We start from the raw sequence: 24,531 nt of genomic DNA, 5'->3' as shown, positions 1-24,531 counted from the left end.
ATGGACCAGCCTTTGAGAAAACACCATTCTTGAACACATACATTATCTTTTCATCTCATACTCATCACATACTAAACCAGTTAAGTATGAGCACAGTTGTTATCAATTTTGGCTCCATATTAGAATCACTGGAGGCATCATTTAAAAACTACTGATGCCAACCCTCACGATAAAGAGCCTAATTTAATAAGTTATGGGGCACAGATACCAGTGCTTTTAAAAAACTCCTCACTTAAATCTAAGGTAAAGCCAAACTTGAGGAACAATGAGCAGAAAGCATTACAAACAATGTTAAAGCATGGATCTAAGCCCTGGCCATGTCACTCATTATGTCATTTTTCCTCTCTGAAATTCCATTACTCACTTACAAAACTGAGATAATGACATCTGGTTTACCTCCTTCACTAGATTATTGTGAAGAACAAATCTGATGCTGATAATATGTTGTAAAAGCACTTGGACAATCTCAAAATAGCAGTGTTATTATTCCCTGCCCATTAAACTTCATATAGACCTTTTGTTCTTGCTAATAATTTTTAAAAATGTCATAAAGAATAAGTTATTTAGATATGGTTTGAAGGATTTAGATATGGTTTGAGGAAGGAGAACAAAAATGAACAGAAGAGCCCAGGGCAGTATACATTTCAATTCTAAAAGGCAGTTCAGTTGGGAGAGAGCAGGAAAATACTTCTGTAGACAGTTAAAAGGGAAGAAACAGAAAGCCTAGCGAGATATTTAGTAGGGTGAGGAGGGCTGTGGAAAACAGTAAGACATTAAAATGGAAATTAACAGTTATATTATTAGTAACTGCTGAATAGTGCCACTGTAGACATTTCAAAAGGCATTTCTAAATGCCTTTAGGGATAGCACTTAAACTGTAGCAAGACACATAAAATAGTTACAGAACCAGGACCAATAAAAGTATCTAATCAAATCTTTTGATTTTTCTTGCTTAGGTACTTTTATAACTCCCACTCTGGCATTACATAGTCTCACAGCATTATATTCTATATTCCTTTACGGCTGAGGTTTCCAAATTTGGTATCAAATCAAAACTGAAATTTTTAAGCTAGAAAAGCTTTCTACTTGATATTCAGAAACGTACACATGGATTTATTGGAGGAGGCTGAGCAGACTGGACAGTAATGGTAACCTTTTCTAGCTCCAAAACCAGCCCTCTCCTCCTAGGTTCTGATCCTCTCCATGAGAACCTAACTTCTCTCCTCTCCTCTCTCCTCCACAATTCACTAGCTCATTACCTGTCTCATGGAAGAGACGGGTACTGTCACCACTGTTTCCTGCCTCCCCCACTCATCTTCCTGGAGTTGCAAGGATTAATAGGAGAAGGAGTAGGAAGAAGAGGCCTTAAAATTTAAAGGAATAATTGTGTATTTGTAATAATGACAATATAGCTGTAATTCATCAACTTTGAAAATAATTTTGTGTGTGTGTGTGTGTTTAGTTCTCTTTAGGTCTTCATCAGCATTACAGTAAGTTAACAGCACTAAATCTACAATCTGTAGCCCTTTTTTGGTGGAATTTTAAGGGGAAAATGAGTCCTTTTATTCTTTCAACAAACATTTGTTTGCTAGGTACTGCGGACACAGAGATGCATAAAGCAGATACCTGCCTTCAGCAAGTCTCCCACAGCAAATCTTTTCTTAAATGGATTGGTGTTACTCTTGATTTCATTTTTTAAAAAGAATCATCATGGTACAAGACAAATGGTAACATATCAGGGACTCTCTTCTGAAGTCTATTTTATCACCTGTAGGGATAAGAATCATGTAACCCATCTTTGTCTATTTGCTTCCATGTACATAACATAGCAACAATGGTAAAAGTTCTATCTTTTTAGGGTCTTTGTGAAAAACTTTTAATAGCCTCTTGAAAGGTGAAATACATCATAGGACAGCATGGCAAACATATTGTAATTCAGAGAGTAGGAAGACAATGAAAGTACATTACATAAATAAGCAATAAAACTTTCAGAATAGGATGTGATACAATTATAAAAATGAGCATGTGCATACTGTATAACATAGCAATTACCCTCCCATGTAATATATTTGAAAGTAGGTATATGTTCAAATGCCCATGGTCAGGAAAATGAATAAATATATTGGCGTATACACACAGTTATGTATGTATGGAGCAAAAGTGAATGAACTACAGTAAATGGACAAAATATAAATGAGTTCAGAAACACAAATCAAGTGAAAAAAGTAATATGCACAGTGATATCATTTTTACAAAGCTCAAAGACAAGCATAATTAAATGAGATGTTTAGAAAAGTATATAATACTATTTTAAGAAGGGAAGCCTTGTGGCTCCGTTGGTTAAGTGTCTGATCTTGATTTCAGCTCAGGTCATGACCTCAGGGTCATGAGATTGAGCCCTGTATTAGGTTCCATGCTCAATGTGGAGTCTGCTTGTCCCTCTCCTTCTCCTCCCTACCCCTACCCCTGACTCACACTATCTTTCCTAAATAAATAAATAAATAAATAAATAAATAAATAAATAAATAAATAAAATATTTTTTAAAAGCCCTATTTTAAGGGAAAAAATCCAATAGACACCCTGAGAAGAGGCAGGGTGCTTTAGCACAAATGTACTAAAACAATATTGTTAATGTTTTACTTATTAGATGATAGATTCATGAGTATTTGATTTATGATTATTATTCATAATATATATTACATGCATTCTTTTGTATATATATATATGAAGTTTTACATAAATTTTAAAATATACAAAAGAAAACAAACGTCTGAGAAATAGTATCCTGTCATTTGCCATGTAAAATAATTGGATTAGTATAATATACCATACCCCTAGTTCTTCTGTTATTGCTGATGGTGATACTGCCTATATCTTAAAGTATTTTGGCAGGATGCTCATGTAATATGATATAGTCTATGTTTTCAAAAGAATAAAGCTATTAAAACAGTTTATTTCAGTATAATTTTCACATAATATATGCAAGTTTTTAAGTTTTTGTTCACAAGTTAGGCCAGTGTCAGAAAGCTGGAAGAATAAGTGGTTATATCCCAGTGTTCTAAATAGTGCTTTTCTAGTGTCTTAGCATGGAGTAATCTCACCACTCTGATTTATCTTTTCATTCTGGCCTTCAGAAAAGGCCTACTACCAATAGACATTTTATATTTTTACCTCAAGAATGAGGATTTGTGTGTGTGTGTGTATTTATATTTATTTTGATTATAAGACTATATTCTAGGACTTTTAAGAGATACAGGCATACATATATAATATAATTTCAGCTTTCCAAATTTTATATATTTTTAGTTTTATATTTGTCTTTGGACTAAAAGTTCTCAAGTTATCTAGGCACTATGCTTAGTTGTTTTAAATTTAACTTCTGATTCACTATATTAGGATTATATAGAGAAATTTTTAAATTTTTAAGAATTTAACTTCTGATTTAACTTCTGATTCACTATATTAGGATTATATAGAGAAATTTTTAAAAGATAATGGTTTTGCTACTTCATAATCAACTAAAACAGCTGAAGAAAAAAAGGATTAAGTATAATTATAATGAACTAAATACACTTTGTTTAAATACAAAGTAAAAAACCCAGAATGACCTTTCATAATTCCATCAACAAGTATGCTAAGTAATATAATCCATATTGTTTAAAATTTACACATAAAACTTGTCCTGGTTTTCTGTCTGAAATGCCCCAGTTTCAATCTCAAGAGTCTCAGTCCAATTTTCAGGTCACCTAGAATGTCTGATTCAGGAAGGTTTAAACACTAACCCTAATATAGCAAAAATAGTATTTAAAGTTCTATCTGAGATGAATGAGAGGCTATCCTGGCTCGACTTTTATAGGGTTTAATACTGACTACATGAACCACAGAATATATACCATGCCTACCCCAGTAAAATTTATCTCCTCACTTTAGAATTTTACATAGATTTACTACTTGAATCTTAATAACCTAACCCTTTTACAACATGCATTCTGTAGGACTGAGTATTTGTGGGCATTGTACCTTTACATGTTTTGAGTTCTCCGTTTTCAACTCTAGGTAATGTGAATATGGGATAGGGATGGCAAGTTCACAGGTGATCAAAATTCACTCCTGTATTACATCAAAATATCTTCCAGAATATGAGGCACAATAATCACTTTGCATTAAAATCTAAAGAACATCCCAAATTAAACCAAAGTCCTTTTTAAAAAAGCACTCATTCTAGAAATAGGTCTTTCTTTACTGCTACTCAAAATCAAAAGTAAGCAGAACATCACTCCTTCACATTTTTGCAGAGCAAAAACTACCTGAGTTTAGAGTTACTAAGGGCTCTTTTGCTTTAGAAGGTAACTAAAATGGTCATTTATAAAGAAGATGAGGTTTATGTATACAATGGAATATTACTCAGCCATTAGAAATGACAAATACCCACCATTTGCATCAACATGGATGGAACTGGAAGGTATTATGCTGAGTGAAGTAAGTCAATCGGAGGACAAACATTATATGGTCTCATTCATTTGGGGAATATAAATAATAGTGAAAGGGAATATAAGGGAAGGGAGAAGAAGTGTGTGGGAAATATCAGAAAGGGAGACAGAACATAAAGCCTCCTAACTCTGGGAAACGAACTAGGGGTGGTGGAAGGGGAGGAGGGCAGGGGGTGGGGGTGAATGGGTGACGGGCACTGAGGGGGGCACTTGACGGGATGAGCACTGGGTGTTATTCTGTAAGTTGGCAAATTGAACACCAATAAAAAATAAATTTATTATAAAAAAATAAAATGGCCATTTATTAAGCTCCCACTGAATGCCAGTTTATGGGCTAGATCAATTTCCATTATTCACAACTACCCTACTATAATCCAACAAGGTATGATCCACTTTTACAGACCCTACTATAATTCAACAAGGTATGATCCACTTTTACAGATAAAACAAAAGTGTATCAGAAATATGAAGCAATTTGTCCAAGTTCATACAGGGTGTCAAAAAGCAGAGCCAGGATGATGAACTCAGATATACTTTATATCAAAGCCCACTACACTATTTTGCCATAAAATGTAAGAGTAAATGATATAAAATGTCAACCAAGAGGTGAGTGGGTGGCTCAGATGGTTAAGCATCCAACTCTTGATCTCAGCTCAGGTCTTGATCTCAGTGTTGTGAATTCAAGACTCATGTTGGGCTCCATAGTGGGTGAACGTTTTTCTTTTTTTTTTAAAATCTTTTTGGTGAATGTTTTTCTTAAAAAACAAAACAAAACAAATAAAATATCAACCAAGAAGGTAAAGGAGGTACTATTAATACAGATAAAATATAATGAAGCAAAATACAATAGCTATTGTCAGAAAATTTATAGGCCAAATTTCCTTCTATAAATCTGTAATGAAAATTTAAAAATCACCTTTAGGCTATTTTTGAAGAATTTTTAAAAATTCTGCAACCTTTGTTTTTTATTTTTATTTTTTAATATTCACAAATAATATGCTCTAAGAATCTAAACCACAAATACCCATTCAATAAGTCCTAAAAAGGCTCTTCTTTTCTCTCAAGTATTTATCTTGAGTAAATAACTCAATAACCTGCTTAAAACAGGAGAGATTAAATTCAAGCAGGAATATGTTTTAAAAAGAGCAATACTGGCCATTGCTGCTAGAAACATCGGGGTGCAGGTGTCCCGGCGTTTCATTGCATTTGTATCTTTGGGGTAAATCCCCAACAGTGCAATTGCTGGGTCGTAGGGCAGGTATATTTTTAACTGTTTGAGGAACCTCCACACAGTTTTCCAGAGTGGCTGCACCAGTTCACATTCCCACCAACAGTGTAAGAGGGTTCCCTTTTCTCCGCATCCTCTCCAACATTTGTTGTTTCCTGCCTTGTTAATTTTCCCCATTCTCACTGGTGTGAGGTGGTATCTCAAACGAACTAGGGGTGGTAGAAGGGGAGGAGGGCGGGGGGTGGGAGTGAATGGGTGACGGGCACTGGGTGTTATTCTGTATGTTAGTAAATTGAACACCAATAAAAAAAAAATAAGTCACTAAAAAAAAATAAAATAATAATAAAAAAATAAAAAGAGCAATATACTTATTATGCTCATTTATATTTTTATTTAAAAATGAACATTTAGAAAATACTTTGCAAATAATTTACTTTTATTGATTTGTATTTAAAATAGTGTAAAGGTAAGAAAAGTGATTGGAAAACACACATACATAATTTAGAGGGAGTTGTCCATCAAAAATAAACACTTTCAATATTGATCTTTGAAGAATATTTTTTCATTTTCTTGAATAAAGACTTAAAAATAAAATAACACTGCTCAAGTTGGCAATTCCAATTCTGGGTATTTATCCAAAGAAAATGTAACACCAATTTGAAGAGATATGTGTACCCCTATGTTCACTGCAGCATTATTTACAATAGCTGAGATAAGGAAGCAAACTAAATGTCTATCCATAGATGAGTAGATAAAGATGTTCTGTGTGTGTGTGTGTATACATACACAATGGAATATTACACCACCATAAAAGAGAATGAAATCTTGCCATATGTAACAACATGGATAGTCCTAGAGGGCATTATGCTAATTGCAATAAGTTAGAGAGAGAAAGACAAATCCTATATGATTTCTCTTATATGTGAAATCTAAAAAATCAAGCAAACAAAAACCAAAACAAAACAGAAATGGACTCATAGATACAGGAAACATACCATTGGTTACCAGAGTGGGGAGAAGTCAGGAAGACAAGCAAAATAAGTAAAGGGGATTAAGAGGTACAAACTTCCAGTTATAAAATAAGTAAGTCATGGGAATATAATGTACAGCATAGGAGATATAGTCAATAATACTGTAATAACTGCACGGTGACAGATGGCAACTAGACTTACTGTGAGGCTCATTTCATCATGCATAGAAATAGCAAATCACTATGCTGCATACTTGAAACTAATAGGATATTTTATGTCAATTACACTTCAATTTTAAAAATAAGAAAAATAATAACAATTCAATTTAAAAAATAAAAGAAATAAAATATATCTGACAGGTAAATGTACTGCATAATGGAACAAATGAATTGTAAGGAAGTCAGACTAACAATTTAAATACAGATATTTATTATAGTAAAGCTCAGAGCAATAGCACAGTTGTTTCTGGTGCTTAGGTTGGGATGTCTGTAAATATTCTTCTTTATAGTTTTCTGTATTTTAAAAAATTAATGAATATTGTTATTTTATAAACTTTAAAAAACCCAAAGTCCTAAAGAATATAAAAACACTAATTCAACAAGATGCATGTTCTCCTATGTTTATTTCAGCATTACTTACAATAGCCAAGATACGGAATCAGCCCAACTGTCCACTGATAGATGAATGGATAAAGAATTAGTGGTATATATATTTACAATTCAATATTACTCAGTCATAAAAACAATTGAAATCTTGCCATTTGCAACAACATGGGTAAAGCTAGAGGATATAACACTAACTGAAATAAGTTAGTCAGAGAAAGACAAATACCATATCATTTCACTCACACATGGAATTTAAGAAAACAAAACGAACACATAAAAAGGGAGACAAACGGACTCTTAAACAGAGAACAAACTGATGGTTACCAGAGGGGAGATAGGTCGGGGGATGGGTGAAATAGGTGATGGAGATTAAGAGTACAAGCATGATGAATACTGAGTAATGTATAGAATTGTTGGATTACTATATTGTACATCTGAAAACAATATAACACTGTATGCTAATTATACTGGATTTTTTAAAGAGTCGTAATATGAACAATGAAGTAAAATTTAAAAATTAAGGTAGAATACTAAATGTGAAATCAAATAGGCAAGATGATAACAGGGATTATCTTTGAGTAGAAGATTACAAGCAGTGTTTTTTTTTCGTTGCTCCAATTTTTCTATAAAGTAGATATTACTTTTGTAATTTTAAAGATATAGAAAAAATTATACTACAAGATGTACTACATATAAACCTTTATACTGATGGTACACATCAATGGAATGAATGCAAATAAAGACCATAAAACCTCTTTCAACATCCAAATAAACTTTCAGTTCTTGATGATGATTCTCTCAGTTAAGATTTTTTGAACAATACATGCTATTTCTTCAAACTTTATAAGGAAGGAAAGTGTTTACTGAGCAGTAGTATTAATAATTACATACCTAAAACAGGATATTTTAAGAAAGGTTTTAGAATTTCCTTTTTCTTTGCAATACTTTTCAGAAGTTAATTTAAACAGTCCCATGTGAAAGACTACTGATCTTTTCCCCTTTTAACCCAACTTTTAGCTGGGAATGGTAAGCTAAAGCAATGTTTCAAACACTATCCAAAAAGCCAGTGATACCCATGGACAGGGAAAATGGATCTAAAAAGGTTGAAAAGGGACACCTGGGTGGCTCAGCAGTTAAGCATCTATCTGCCTTGGCTCAGGGCATGATCCTGAAGTCCTGGGATCAAGTCCCCACATCAGGCTCCCTGCATGAAGCCTGCTTCTCCTCCCTCTGCCTATGTCTCTGCCTCAGTCTGTGTCTCTTGTGAATAAATAAATAAAATCTTAAAAAAAATAAAAATGCTGAAAAATGAGCAAGCTCATTAAGAAAACATTCTAATATATACAATTTAGACAAGACATTTCAGGTAAAAGTATATTACCAGAACCAGAATTTTATCTTTTTTTTTTTTTTTTTTAAATTTTTATTTATTTATGATAGTCACACACACAGAGAGAGAGAGAGAGATAGGCAGAGACACAGGCAGAGGGAGAAGCAGGCTCCATGCACCGGGAGCCTGACGTGGGATTCGATTCCGGGTCTCCAGGATCGCGCCCTGGGCCAAAGGCAGGCGCCAAACCACTGCGCCACCCAGGGATCCCAGAACCAGAATTTTAAAAGGACGTTTTTCCTTCTGGTTTAACATTTCAAAATCTAATCTAAAATGTTTCAGGACCTGTTGAAATTTTCTCTCAGCATGTAATTCAGATTTCACTGTATACGCAGCTAAAGGAAACTAACACTAAATGGAGAAAAAAATTTGTGTATATTCATTATTTAAAACAAAGTTATTCTAATTCTTTTTAACAAGTCTCTTTATTTCTCACTTATTTTATAAATATTACTTTCCTTTTGTTTTCCACTTAACATTTTTTAACCATTTTTAATACATCTAGTTTAATTCTTACAATAGAATTACTTCTGTTTATAGATGGTACAATCAAATGCACATGGTTTATCCAGGGTGAAATGCTCATGAAGCAACAGGGCTAAGCCTCAAGTCTCCCAATACTCACTAGCCGTATCCTGAGTCCCTTGCCCCAAGTATTCTGAATTCTACCAATGCTTCATCTTGCAAACTGATACCTTCATGTCTATTTCTTAACTAGCATAATCATTTTTGTGTTTGAAGTGGAAAATATAAAAATGGCACAGTAGAATAATTTTAGATCAAGCTGCTACCCGTTAGGGCAGGCATCATAGAAATTATTTCAATACTGGCAAGAAATGCATGGGTACCTGTCTCATTTTCCTGATTCAGTTGCTGACAGTGCTCTAAATGAATCTTCAGTTGAGAATTCTTTCCATTTACAATTTTAAAACTAGTTCTCCCTTTTTCTGTAATGTGTTATTACAACCAATCTTATATGGAAAGGAAAGTGTTGGGGGAGGGACCTCTTTAAACCCATCACAACTGTAAATAAGTAAAACAGAGTAGATTAAGTAAATTCCCCCAAATAGAGCTTGTTAAAATAAATTTATATTCTCTTTCTCCTAATGTTAGCACCACTTTAAACATGAGTAGCCAATATCAAGAAGCACTTTCCACCTATTTCATAGTACCACCCCTTTGTGTTAAGAAGGGAAAAAAAAGCTATTTGTGACAGTTTATTTTTAGATATTGATCATCTCCTCTTGCTGCAAAGGGAATAAAAATAATTAAAGTTGAGTGAAAAATAATTTGAAGTACAGCATATTTCAAAGCATAACTATCATCATAACTGTTCAGATGAGATTTCTTGAAAGACTGGTAATAAATGCATGCCCTAGATATATTTTTTTAAATCTACACTTTGCTTATTCAAATTGGCCTCTTTTACTGGTAGCTTAAGTTTAATTCCTGTCTTCAGATATTGCATACAATTCTGAGTGAATGCAGTGATTAGTGTATATACAAGGGCTGAATGAGACCATTAGATGGACACTGACTGTAAACTACACCATTTATTTTAAAATATAATAAGTATTTGTCTATGCTGTGCTCTTTTATCAGACAAAGTAATATTCCTTTAATGTATATAGCATTCATTTTTTTCCGGACAACTCATATTTATTTTAGAAAATTTGGAAAATATAGAGAAGTAGAGTCTAAATGAAATAAAATCACTCATAGTTTCATTATCAAGAAATAAACACTTATTTTATTTCATTATTTTATCCATCAACCTCATTCCTATTGCTATGATAGGTAATAACAGACCAGAACCCAGAAAAACTTGGTGCCAAAGATATGACATCACATAACAGTAGAAAAATAACGGATTATTTCAAAGATGATTTACAGACACTAATACATCAATTAAGTTTCCTCTAAAAGACGTGTTTTGTTAGTATTCTGTATTTGCATAGAAGTTTTTTCAGAAGTTTTGTTCACTTTCATTCTAGCATTGGAAAGTAGTTATGAGGATCAATCCTCTTATTTTAACTCATGAATAAACTATGATGTGAAGTGATAGGTATCTTGGATATTTCTGGGATTCTTTACATAACTAGCAGAAACAGAACTACAGCATTCACACAGGAGATGAAATAAAATGAGTAACAATTCAAGCATTTAATTCCAACTTTTTCTTGAGCATGTGCTAGCCACCAGGAATAGATAATTTGGTCTCAGGTCAATTTATTTTAACAGGTATGTAATGAGCACCTACTATATATGAAAATGAGCAAGACACCGTTTTTGTCTTCAAGGAGTTCATAATCTAATGGAAGTTAGATCATTATTATTCACAGCAGAATATATAACTGACACAGGTGAGATGTGAAATGCTATGTAAAGTAAGTTCAAGGGATTTCTACATCTGCCCACACAGTAAAGAATTACAGCTAGTAAGTCAACAAAGAGGACAAAATGGAATCATAAAAAAATAATAAAAACAGAAAAAAGAAAGAACAAAGAACAAATGGGAAACATAGATGACAAACAGTGAGGTGGTATATTTGATCTCAACCTTATCAATAGTTACATTAAAAATAAATGGTCTAGGTACAAAGATGGTACAAAGAACTGTGGGAAATAGTAACAGTTTCATGAATAAGGCACTTCCTAGAGGCCTTAAAGAATAGAATATAATTTTACCAGGTTGAAATTAGATGTATGGGCATGTTCTGAGGAGAACCCATACCATAAAAAGATGAGACTACAAAATCTATTTTGTAGATTTTCTATTTACAAAATCTATTTTATCAACAATAAATTGTCCACACAAACTAGACTCCATTTAAAATATGTGGGAGTACTGGAAGATAACACTGATATTATGGTAGGACCATACACTTGGAACCTTCTTAAATTCCAAAGAAAGGAGTTTGTAATCAATTTGGAAAATAGAAGAAAATTGCTAAAAGTAACAAAATTAAAGCTGAGCTTTGGGATGACCAGTATGAAAATGACAGATCCTATACTTATAAGTAAATTAAATCAGGATGTCATGAAGATGTTTTATTTTTATTTTTTATTTTTTATTTTTTTAAGATGTATTTTGTTAAGAGAAACTGGTAACTTAACATTTCCTTTAAGGTACAACAGAAAAGGGACACTTGGGTGGCTCAGATGGTTAAGTGTCTGCCTTTGGCTCAGGTCGTGATCCCAGGGTCCTGGGATTGAGTCCCACATCAGGGCTCCATGGAGAGTCTGCCCCTCCCCCTGCTCCTGTGTGCACGCTCTCCCTCTCTGTCTCTCTCAAATAAATAAATAAAATCTTTTTTTAAAAGGGTACAACAGAAAAGACCTAATTAAAGTAGATGAATTAAGATAAATGGTCAGGTGCAAGTTGAGATGGCATGGGCAAGGCAAGAACCAAAACCAGCTAGCTAAAGAGGTTTTGTTCAAAAACATCTTAAAGGTGACACATGGAATAGGACATATGATGGGAAAACGAGAGTGACATAAAAGGAACTGTGACAAATGTTATGAGTTACTGAACCTTAAAAAATAGAAACAAGTAATGTTAGAGCAAAATGTCCTAAGAAGGGTAAGGCATCCTCTTTTAAACAGAGTGTACAGTGGGTGGAGAGTACAGAAGGTCCTTCTACATCTGAGCATATTTGGAGTATTTCAATTATTTGGAGTGTTTTCAATAATTCTGTATGTGGTCAAGTCAGAATATACATAAAGTTCAACTTCTGAATGCATGTCTCTCTATTCTACCTAATGTTTCCTGACCTGTAAACAGAAACACTTAAACCATTAATGCCTTGAAGCAAATTCCTAAGAAGAATGTAGAGCCACAGAGTGCAGCATTTAAAAGTCCTGCTGAGAGCACAAACAAGCCTCTGTGGGCAATATCAGAATGGCAGACGTTCATTGTGAAGTAGTTGTCAATAGCAGGTATTCATGCATACTGGAAACAAAAGCTGAACCACCTGTTACTTAGATGGTAGGTTCTTAAAATAGCAGAATGGGTGGGAGCTAGTCACATCTGACACAAACCATACTTTCACTACCAGACAATCTCTCTACAGGAGACCTTAATTCACTAAAAATCATTTTGGCCATTCTTCTCAATGTAACATTTGAAGGTTAGAATGACAAAGGTATGCTCTGGAGTCTGTGAATTCTAACCTCACTCTATATACTTAAAGTAAAGCTAATTTTCTTTCAAGATCACTTTGTTGATCCCTTTTTGATGTGGGAAAACATCGTATATTAATTAAGAGAAAATGAATACACCTGAGTACTCTTCCTTAGGATTGCCAAGAAAACATCATAATTGTCATTTAGATTTGCAGTCTTGGTTTATAAGGCAACGGAGAATTGGCCAATTACTCAAAAGCAAACTTTAAATAGGCTATCCAGGTCCAGATGTTTGGAGGAGTCTCAAGAATTGAAAAACACCCACTTTCTGTCATAATTATGCTTGTAAATGAAGTTATTTTGCAAGTTGATATCAGATGGATTGCATTCTCATAGAACTGACAATAAATAAGAGTTTCTCATATATACAAAGTTGAAAAATAAACTTTTAATCCTCACATTTAATTCCACCATGTCAACTGTTTTGAGTCTCATGTATAAATAAGAAGCCTAAATAACACACATAATACAGTTATCACTGATCTGGTCATGTAGCACTTAATAATTCTGTATTATTGGGATTGTTTAATATAGATTGCTACTGAGCACATATCTATATTAAAAGGCTATGCAAGGTTATCATACAAATACTGTGTAATATGTATCCCTAAATCAGACAGAATTTCTCTCTCATAGTAAAAAGGAAGAAACTAATAATCTGTTATCCACATCTCAAATCTTTGGTTTAGTTTAATGCCTTTAAAAAATAGAGTTTTAGGAAATAAATCTTTAAGAAACATCATTGATAACAAAGAGCTGTAAGAAAAATAGCCCATAGATTATATTATTACTTTTACCCCTGGGCCCTAGAACAATGTAGGAGAACCAGAATCACTTCAAAAACTAGCAAACATGCAGATTCCTGGGCCCTCACACAGTACATTTGGGATGTATACCAATATTCGAATTTCTAACAGGTTTTCATGTGATGATAATGCTACTGGTCCAGAGAGCACACTGGGCTAGCACTGCCCTACAACACAGGTCAGCCAAAGATGGCCCATGGGCCAAAACCAACCTGCAGCTTTTTTTGCAAAACAAGTTTTACAGGCACATAGCAACCCCCATTCATTTACACATTGTCTAAGGCTGCTTTTGCACTCTAACAACAGAGTTGAGTAGTTACAACAGACCCTGATAGCCCACACTACATAGCCTACAAAACCTTAAATACTCACTATCTGACCTTTTACAAAAAGTTTGTTGACCCTTGTCCTAAAATGCCACTCTTCTCCCCATTATCCAGTTGAGATTTTTGAAATTCAGAAGTTAAATTTACTGATATCAAATATAAAGACATGCAATGAGACTGTTAGGGTATCTCAAAACTCATAAAAATGTTCACAATCTCCACCCATGTCTCTGAGTTACAAGGAGTTGCTGACTTTCTCACTGCCATGATATAATCATGATGTGTTCCACAATTAAAAGTCACAAAGTTATTCTCCTTCCTATAATTATCCCTGGTAATAAAGGACAGGGAGCAGAATAAATTAAAACATCAACTTCTCCAATAATCATCGGTATCATCTTATTTTATTGTCTGCTTTCTTTCTGCATCACTGGCTAGGTTAACAAATGCAGGCACCCAAGAAAGCAGTGGCAACAGGCTGACATTGGGGCTTACACAGCATGATGACTGCGGGCTTCAGACTTCTTAGATGTGTTTTGTTATTACATTTAATTAAATATTGTAAAATATGTACTAGTCAATTCACCACTCTAACGTTTCTCCTTATCTTATGCCAGGCTTGATTCAAACATTTATATTAGCTACGGTACTCCTGAAGGCATTTGATTTGGGGATCCCTGGGTTGGATAGTATTGAAAGCAAAAAACCAGGTCATGTAAATAGACCACTGTTAAAAGCTATTACATATATTCTTTCATATGTGCAATATATAAGTGAAACTAATAGTTGTACTAATAAAGAACAGTGTCTTAGAGCAAAAGTTTTAGATTTTTATCTAAATGGGGCAATTTCATTTTGTGAAAGGCAATACAATCTTCCTCACTAAAATGTGAGACTACCAGACTTACGATTTTTTAAAAGATTTATTTCATTTATTTGAGAGAGACAGAGAAGAGAGAGTACACAAGCAGGGGGAGTGGCAGAGAGAGAGGGAGAAGCAGACCCCCTGCTGAGCAGGGAGTCTGACATGGGGCTCCATCCCAGAACCCTGGGATCATAACTTGAGCCAAAGGCAGATGCTTAACCAACTGAGCCACCTAGGTGCCCCAAGACTTATGATCTTATAATGATTTCTCTGGAGGTGGAGTTGACTTTTACATCTTCTGGTAAATAAAATGCTTATTTATTAGGCTACATGAATAGTTTCCCAAACCACATATATGGTTTATTTAGAACCATTTATCTTTGCGTGAGAAACTCCCAAATTAGTATCTTACTGGTTTACTCTTGGTAAAAAGGAATACTCTGCATTGTTAGAATACGAAAAAGATAATAAATTAACAGAAGGAAAGGTTGTCAGCTAATACCTGTTGCACAATTGTTGTCAATTCCAAGCAGAGCTGTATGACATTATTCCTTGTAACTGAATAGTCTGTGACAGCAGCAAATGGTGACCTACAAAGAGAAAAGGAAAATTGTGATTAATAGGAACAAATTTTGAAAAGTTCCCAAATGCAATAGACTTTTAAGTTAAGATCTTGAATAATAGGAAATGAGTTGTTCTTAAGTTTACATAGTGATAAAAAATATTCAGGACATATTTATGAAAAAATTCAGGAAACAGCTTAGAAGGGAATTAAATTAAAAAAACAATGCTTGCTTTGCTTTTTTTTCTTTAAATATTTATTTATTCATATTAGAAAGAGAAAGAGTATGTAGAAGGGAGGAGCAGAGGGAGAAAGAGAATCTCAAGCAGACTGATGTAGGACTTGATCTCATAACCCTGAGATTGCAACCTGAGCTGAAATCAAAACTTGGATGCTTAACTGACTATACCACCTAGGTGCTCCCTGCCAAAATAATGTTTTCTTTTAATCAAATTTCTTTTTTTAGTTCTCAGTATTTATTTGGTATTTATAAGGTCTCTTCCCCACAACTAAAAACAACAAATAAAGTTGAACTTTAGGTAAAGACAAAATTTTAGTTTACTTTCAAATGAGGATTATGAATACAGTATCTTCTTGAAATATAAGTCAGAGCTAGTAATGATAACTAACACTTACTGAGGACTTATGTGCCAGTTACTGTTTTAAATGCTTTACATGTAGCCAATTATCTTCACAAAAACTCTTATGTAGTAGGTACTATTATTCCCATTTTACAGATGAGAATGCTGAGATACAAAAAGGGAAGGGACAGTAATAAGTGGAAACAGGGGTATTCAAACCAAGGATATCTGAACCTACACACCACAGAGTTAAATACTAATACACTGCTTCTATGGACTTACTTAGTAAGTTTTATTTTGTTCTAAACTGCTTATTTATGTCACTTCACATCCTTTTTCAAGTTTAGAACATAAATAATAAATATATTCTGATATAATGTTTATATTTACAAGATTGTTATGTCGACAAATAGCAGCAGTCTTTCTTAGTAGGTGTTTTGTCACCAAACGAATCCACAGTGATTTTCCATTACTTCTTATGGGTTCTCATCTGTGAATGCTCATCAGGTTTTGTAAGACAACACTGATAGGATTTGGGAAGCTCCATTTAATAAAGAGAAAATAAAATCACTAATATGAAAGAAGGTATGAAGGTGAAAATTTAGTCAAATTATTGAATCCTTAGTGCTTTAGACCTTCTATTTGATATCTTTTCAGGGAATTTACTAAGAATGTGTATATATGGAACTGCTTCTTGGTTATAAATAATTGTTTTCTTCTAGGAAACTCTACAACTCAAGCACCCCCATTCTCACATGGGTCCATCTAAGAGATATCTTTTTTTGGTTATTCTTTTTAAACCTATTTTTCATTTATGTATTTTTGATGTTGGCCATTCTATTAGCTATGTAATTTGAATTTCCCCAAGATATTTTTCTTTTTTTATTTTAACAACCTGCTGCTCATAATGACAAGTACACTCTTTAAATCCTATCCTCTGTTTCATCCATCCCTCCACCGACTTAGCTTCTGGTAACCATTAGTTCGTTCCCTAAAGTTAAGAGTCTGTTCTTTGCTTTGGTCCTTTTTTTCCCCTTTGCTCATTTGTTTTGTTTCTTAAATTTCACATGGATGAAGTCATGTGGTATTTATCTTTCTCTGAGTTATCTGACTTAGCATTATATCCTCTAGGTCCATTCATGTTGTTCAAAATGACAAAATTTCATTCTCATTAGATACCTAGGAATAAACCTCATAAGATACCTAGGAATAAACCTAACCAAATAGGTAAAGGATCTATACCCTAAAAACTATAGAATACTTCTGAAAGAAATTGAGGAAGACACAAAGAGATGGAAAAATATTCCATGCTCATGGATTGGAAGAATTAATAGCGTGAAAATGTCAATGTTACCCAGGGCAATTTACATGTTTAATGCAATCCCTATCAAAATACCATGGGCTTTCTTCAGAGAGTTAGAACAAATTATTTTAAGATTTGTGTGGAATCAGAAAAGACCCCGAATAGCCAGGGGAATTTTAAAAAAGAAAACCATAGCTGGGGGCATCACAATGCCAGATTTCAGGTTGTACTACAAAGCTGTGGTCATCAAGACAGTGTGGTACTGGCCCAAAAACAGACACAGAGATCAATGGAACAGAATAGAGAATCCAGAAGTGGACCCTCAACTTTATGGTCAACTAATATTCGATAAAGGAGGAAAGACTATCCATTGGAATAAAGACAGTCTCTTCAATAAATGGTGCTGGGAAAATTGGACAGCCACATGCAGAAGAATGAAACTAGACCACTCTCTTTCACCATACACAAAGACAAACTCAAAATGGATGAAAGATCTAAATGTGAGACAAGATTCCATCAAAATCCTAGAGAAGAACACAGGCAACACTCTTTTTGAACTCGGCCACAGTAACTTCTTGCAAGATACATCCACGAAGGCAAAAGAAACAAAAGCAAAAATGAACTATTGGGACTTCATCAAGATAAGAAACTAAAAGACAACCTACAGAATGGGAGAAGATATTGGCAAATGACCTATCAGATAAAGGACTAGTTTCCAAGATCTATAAAGAACTTATTAAACTCAACACCAAAGAAACAAACAATCCAATCATGAAATGGGCAAAAGACATGAACAGAAATCTCACAGAGGAAGAAATAGACATGACCAACACGCACATGAGAAAATGCTCCGCATCACTTGCCATCAGGGAAATACAAATCAAAACCACAATGAGATACCACCTCACACCAGTGAGAATGGGGAATATTAACAAGGCAGGAAACAACACATGTTGGAGAGGATGTGGAGAAAGGGGAACCCTCTTTCACTGTTGGTGGGAATGTGAACTGGTGCAGCCACTCTGGAAAACTGTGTGGAGGTTCCTCAAAGAGTTTAAAATAGACCTGCCCTATGACCCAGCAATTGCACTGCTGGGGATTTACCCCAAAGATACAGATGCAGTGAAACGCCGGGACACCTGCACCCCAATGTTTATAGCAGCAATGTCCACAATAGCCAGACTGTGGAAGGAGCCTCGGTATCCATCGAAAGATGAATGGATAAAGAAGATGTGGTTTATGTATACAATGGAATATTACTCAGCCATTAGAAATGACAAATACCCACCATTTGCTTCGACGTGGATGGAACTGGAGGGTATTATGCTGAGTGAAATAAGTCAGTCGGAGAAGGACAAACATTATATGTTCTCATTCATTTGGGGAATATAAATAACAGTGAAAGGGAATATAAGGGAAAGGAGAAGAAAAAGACTCCTAACTCTGGGAAACGAACTAGGGGTGGTGGAAGGGGAGGAGGGCGGAGGGTGGGGGTGAATGGGTGACGGGCAATGAGGGGGGCACTTGACGGGATGAGCACTGGGTGTTATTCTGTATGTTGGTAAATTGAACACCAATAAAAAATTAATTTATTAAAAAAAGAAGATGTGGTCTATGTATACAATGGAATATTACTCAGCCATTAGAAATGACAAATACCCACCAATTGCTTTGACGTGGATGGAACTGGAGGGTATTATGCTGAGTGAAATAAGTCAATCGGAAAAGGGCAAACATGGTTTCATTCATTTGAGGAATATAAAAAATAGTGAAAGGGAATAAAGGGAAAGGAGAGAAAATCAGTGAAATATCAGTGAGGGTGACAAAACATGAGAGACACCTACCTCTGGGAAATGAACAAGGGGTAGTGGAAGGGGAGGTGGGCGGGGGGTTTGGGTGACTGGGTGACGGGCACTGAGGGGGGCACTTGGCGGGATGAGCACTGGGTGTTATGCTATATGTTGGCAAACTGAACTCCAATAAAAAATTTAAAACATTCATTCTTATTATGGCTGAATAATATTCCATTGTTCTGCTTCATCCATTCATCTATCCATTGATACTTCAGTTGCTTCTGTTATTGTAAATAATGCTGCAATAAACGTAGGGATGCCTCTATCTTTTTGAATTAGTGTTTTCATATTCTTTGGGTAAATATCTAGTAATTGTATTTTTAGTTGTTGAGGTATTTCCATACTGCATCCTACCGTGCCTGCACCACTTTGAATTCTCACCAAAGGTGTGCCAGTGTTCCTTTTTCTACACATCCTCACCAACACCCGTTGTTTCTAATATTATTGATCTTAGCCATTTTGACAGGTGTGAGGTGGTATTTCATTGTAGTTTTGATTAGCATTTTCCTGATGATCAGTGATGTTGAGCATCTTTTTGTGTGTCTATTGGCCATCTGGATGTCTTCTTTTGAAAAATATCTGTTCATGTCTTCGACCCATTTTTTAATTGGATTATTTGATTTGGGGCTGTTGAGTTTTATAAATTTTTGTATATTTTGGATACTAACTCTTTACCAGATACATTATTTGCAAATATCTTCTCCCATTCCATAAGATGCCTTTTAGTTTTATTGTTTCTTTTGCTGTGCAGAAACTTTTTATTTTGACGTAGTCCCAACAGTTTATTTTTACTTTTGTTTCCCTTGTCTCAGGCGACATATCTAGAAAGAAGTTGCTATGACCAACGTCAGAGAAAATAATGCCTATGCTCTTTTTTAGGATTTTTATGGTTTCAGGTCACACATTTAGGTCTTTAATCCCTCCAAGGTGTTTATCCAGATTTATGTTATATACTACCTATATCTAATAGTTAACTATATTTCCTGAATGGGTTTCTAATCGGTAATGATGATGACATCTTCACGTGCATATTTGCTATTGATATATATATCCTTTAGTGAAATGTCTCCTCATGCCTTTTGCCCATTTGCTGTTTGGGCTTTTGGTATTCCTACTATTGAGTTTAGAGAGTTCCTAACACATTTTGTATGCAAGTTTTGTTGAATAGGTGACCTGTAATATTTCTTCTCAGTCTATGGCTTGTCTTTCCATCCTCTTAACAGGATCTGTTTAATATAACAGGTTTTTTATTTTAATGAGGTCAAACTTGATTTTTTTCTGGATTATACCTTTAGTCCTACATCTCAGATAATCTTCAACTGACCGTAAGTCATATTTCCTTATGCAAGTTTTACAGTTTTATATTTTATCTTTAGATCTGTGGTCCACTTTTGAGTCAATTTTTATATAAGGTGTGAGGTCTGGGTCGAGTTTCTCTTTCTTCCCTATGCCTATCTAAGTGCTCCAATACTATTTGCTGAAAGGCTATCCATTTTCCACTGTCAAAAATCAGCTAACCAGGCCTATAAAGGAATTGTCTGGACTCTCTTGGTTTCTATCCTGTCAACTAATACTGGTTTTGATTAGCATTTTTATATAATACTTAAAACTGAGCTATTTCTTTTTCAAAAGTAATGAACTTTTCAGTTTGCTTTTTTAATATAAATTTAGAATCATACAGTCTGTGGCTGTAAAAAATAAACCCTGCTGGTATTTTTATATGAATTTCATCATACCTGTAAGGAGACATGAGAATTAACATTTTTACTGAAGCTTTCAATCTATGAACACAGAGTACAGTATGTATCTTCATTTATTTATATCTTGTTTGATATCCTACATCAGTGTTTTATAGTTTTCATATACTGATCCTGTAGATATTTTGCTAAATTTATGTGTAGGCAACTCACTACTTTTGAAGCAACTGTAAATTGTACTATGTTTTAAATTTTGGTTTCCAATTATTCATTGTTAGTATATAGGAATATAATTAATTTTGTATGTGGACTTTGTATCCCACAACCTTGCTACTTACTTACTAGTTCTAACAGATGTTTTGTAGATAGCTTGGAATTTTCTACCCAATGATATGTATGATCTAAGAATAGGGAAAATTTTATTTTTTCATTCCAATCTCCAGGCCTTTTATTTCCTTTTCTTGCCTACTGCAGTGGATGTGACTTTCAATAGATTATTAAATAGGAGGGGTGAGAGCAGACAGCATTACCCTATTCCCAGTCTTAGGAGGAAAGCGTTTAGTTCTTCATAATGGAAGTATAAGTTTAGCTGTTGCATTTTATTTGTGTTTTATATCAAGTTCAGGTATTACCAATCTGTTTCTACCTTGCTGAGAATTCTTCTAATGAATGGGTATAGGATTTTATCATATGCTCTTTTTACATTAACTGTTATTATCATATGATTTTCATTCTTTAATCCATTGATGTGGTGGATTACACTGATTTATTTTTAAGTGTTGATGCAGCCTTGCATACCTGATATAAATTCCACTTAGCTGTGGTGTATAATTTTATTTATATATGGTTAGATTTGGTTTACCAATATTTTGTGGAGGATTTTAACATGTAAGTTAACAAGTTAACATGTAAGTTCATGAGATACTGGTTCATAGTTTTCTTTTTTGTGCTGTTTTCAAATATTGGGATCAGGATCATGATCATCTCATAAAATGGGATAGGAAGAATTACCTAGTCATCTATTTTCTGGAACAGATTGGTGCATTGGTGTTATTTCCTCTTTAAACATATAGTGATGTGAATTCACCAAGGAAATCATCTAGGCCTGGACTTTTTATACCCTACCATAAAACGCTTCTAAGTAAAATTCAATTTCTTTAATACTCAGAGGATTATTCAGAGTATCTATTTCATCTTAGGTAAGTGTTCATAGTTTGTGATTTTCAAGGAATTGGAATTGGTCAATTTCATCTGTCCAATTTATGTATGAACTATTTGTAGTGTTCCTTCATGATTCTTTTATTTTAATTGACTTCTCCACTGTGTTTCTGTTTTCAGTTTCATTGATCTTTTGATCCTTTGTCATTATTACCCTGTTCTGCTTGCTTTTAGGCTTATTTTGCCCTTATTTTTTATTTTCTTTTACTATAAGAATAGTTAACACAAGATTTACCCTTTGTAAAACCTTAAGTGTACAAGATAGTATTGTTAACTACAGGTACAGTATTAACTACAGGTACAATGTTTTATAGCAGGCCTCTAGAACTTTTTCATCTTGCTTAACTAAAAATTAATACATATTGATTAGCAATTTCCTAAGATGGAAGCTTAGTTGATTGATGAAATCTTTTTTTCTGATATAAGCATTCAGTGCTATACATTCCCTTTTATCACTGTTTCTGTGTATCACAAAATTTATGATTTGTTCTCTTCTCGTTCTGTTTAATATGTTTTTTACTTGCCTTGAGACTTCCTCTTTTATCCATGGATTACTTGGAAATGTGTTGTTTGATTTCTAGTTTGATTACATTATGGTTAAAAACACATACTAGCTGGATTTTAATTCTTTTAAATGTGTCAAAATATGCCTTATGATGCAGGAGTGGTCTATCTTGGTGACTGTTCCAATGGGTACTTGACAAGAATTTGTATTCTGCTCTTCTTGGATGAAGTACTCTAAAAATGTCAATTGTATAATGTTGTTTAGTGTTTATTCAGTTCTTCTAATCCTTACTGACTTTATGTCTGGTAGTTTTATCAATTATGAGAGAGTGGATATAAAGTATCCAATTATAATTGTGGATTTGTCTTTTTCTCCTTGTTCCATCAGTTTTTACTTCAGAGCTCTGAAGCTCTGTTGTTTGGCACATACATCTTATCAGCAATGTTTCCTCTTTTTTGAAATGTCTATGTGCTCATCTATTACACTTTGGTATTTTTAAAATATAAAGGTAATATGCACATAATACATGTTAACACTCTGCTTCTGATATGTTTGTTGCAAGTATTTATTTTTCCCAGTTTGTCATCTGTCTTATACCTTGTCACATTTTTCAGTTTTATGTGGCAAAAGTCAATTGGGATATTCATTTGTATTTTATTCCTTATTTTTAAATACTTAAGTCTTTCTCATCTAGTAGTCATTTTTTGTCTATATTTTCTCCAGTTTTCTTACGGATTTATTTTCCATTTAAATAAATGATATGCTTAAAATGTTTTAGTAAACAACAGGTAGCGTTCTATCATTATTTTCCAAAGGCTTTATCAGGTGTCCCAATACTATTTATTAAATGATCCTTTCCTTCTCCAGTGGTTTTAACATACTGTTTTCAAAATGATTCTATATACCACAGCCTATTATGGGCTGTCTTACACTAATCTACATTCCAAAACTCAGTATTGTTTTTCACCATGATTTACTAAAACAGAAAGAGACATTAAGATTTCAAATAAAGTTAATTGAAAAAATATATAATGAATTAATCTACATTCTCAGTTTAAAAAAATTAACCTCTTAGTGAGGAATCAGCTTTGAAAAATCTATTCTTATGGAAGTTTTCTAAAACTGGATTGTAGAGATGTTGCATAGGTGTATCTTATAGAATGTAAATTAGGCCTCAATAAAACCATTTTTTAAAAAGATGTAAAATATAAACCCTCCTAAGACAAAATCATTTAAAAAATGTAACTAAAGGCCATTTTTGCTGCACTGAAGCATAAAAATTGGCATTTTAATTAAGAACTCAACATGCTTCTGGCATGAGTAGAAAGAGTTTGGGTTCCTAGGTTTGAAAAGGTCAAAGTCTGTTAATAAAATCTGAAAACTTCATTCAAAAGTGATAAGATGAAATATAGCATGATTTTTCCCATAAATTTAATCTTCAAAATATATAAAAAGAAACATCTATTCGATGACTGAATGCCTGTAGCAAACCGAATTCTAAGGCATGTTTTCCACTTTCCTGACCATTCACATTTCAAGTAAGACAAGTTTCTAGCTCAAGATTAAATATCAAGAAAACTCTGGGGGAGGGGAACTCTACACACACACCAAGGAAAACACTGATTTTTTTTCTTGTAGTGAATTTCCCTGAAATTTTTATTTTAAAGGCAAATCATGTATAACCACACTAAAGAACCATTCTCATCCTGAAGATATTAATGTTCGGTATGATTATTTTGCCTAGACACATATGTAAATAAATGATGACTGACAGGGTTCCAATCTTTTTGAGTTACCAAAGATGATTATTTAATTGTGACTTAATGATCATCTAGATAAAGAAATAGATCTCTGTAGAGTTTATGAGCACAATCAGTTCATGAACAGAACAAAAAAGAGAAATTTATTCTTCGGTCTGAAAAAAAAAAAAAAAAACCAACCCTAA

General features: G+C 33.8%; 1 protein-coding gene across 5 annotated transcripts in view; it reads right to left on the bottom strand.

Moving 5' to 3' along the window:
- Window positions 1–24,531, bottom strand: part of CNKSR2 (connector enhancer of kinase suppressor of Ras 2) — a 277,577-nt gene that overhangs the window by 175,794 nt on the left and 77,252 nt on the right. For all 5 annotated transcript variants that reach the window (XM_025438375.3, XM_025438372.3, XM_025438399.3 and 2 more), the window contains exon 4: window positions 15,370–15,457. In XM_025438375.3, the coding sequence (XP_025294160.1) occupies window positions 15,370–15,457 (88 nt within the window). The remainder of the gene's footprint in view (window positions 1–15,369; window positions 15,458–24,531) is intronic.

This window comes from Canis lupus, chromosome X (genome assembly GCF_003254725.2).
Source record: "Canis lupus dingo isolate Sandy chromosome X, ASM325472v2, whole genome shotgun sequence".
NCBI classification, from domain to species: Eukaryota; Metazoa; Chordata; class Mammalia; order Carnivora; family Canidae; genus Canis; species Canis lupus.
The sequence above is the reverse complement of the archived record's forward strand: the minus strand, read 5'-3'. Positions and strand labels throughout refer to the sequence as shown.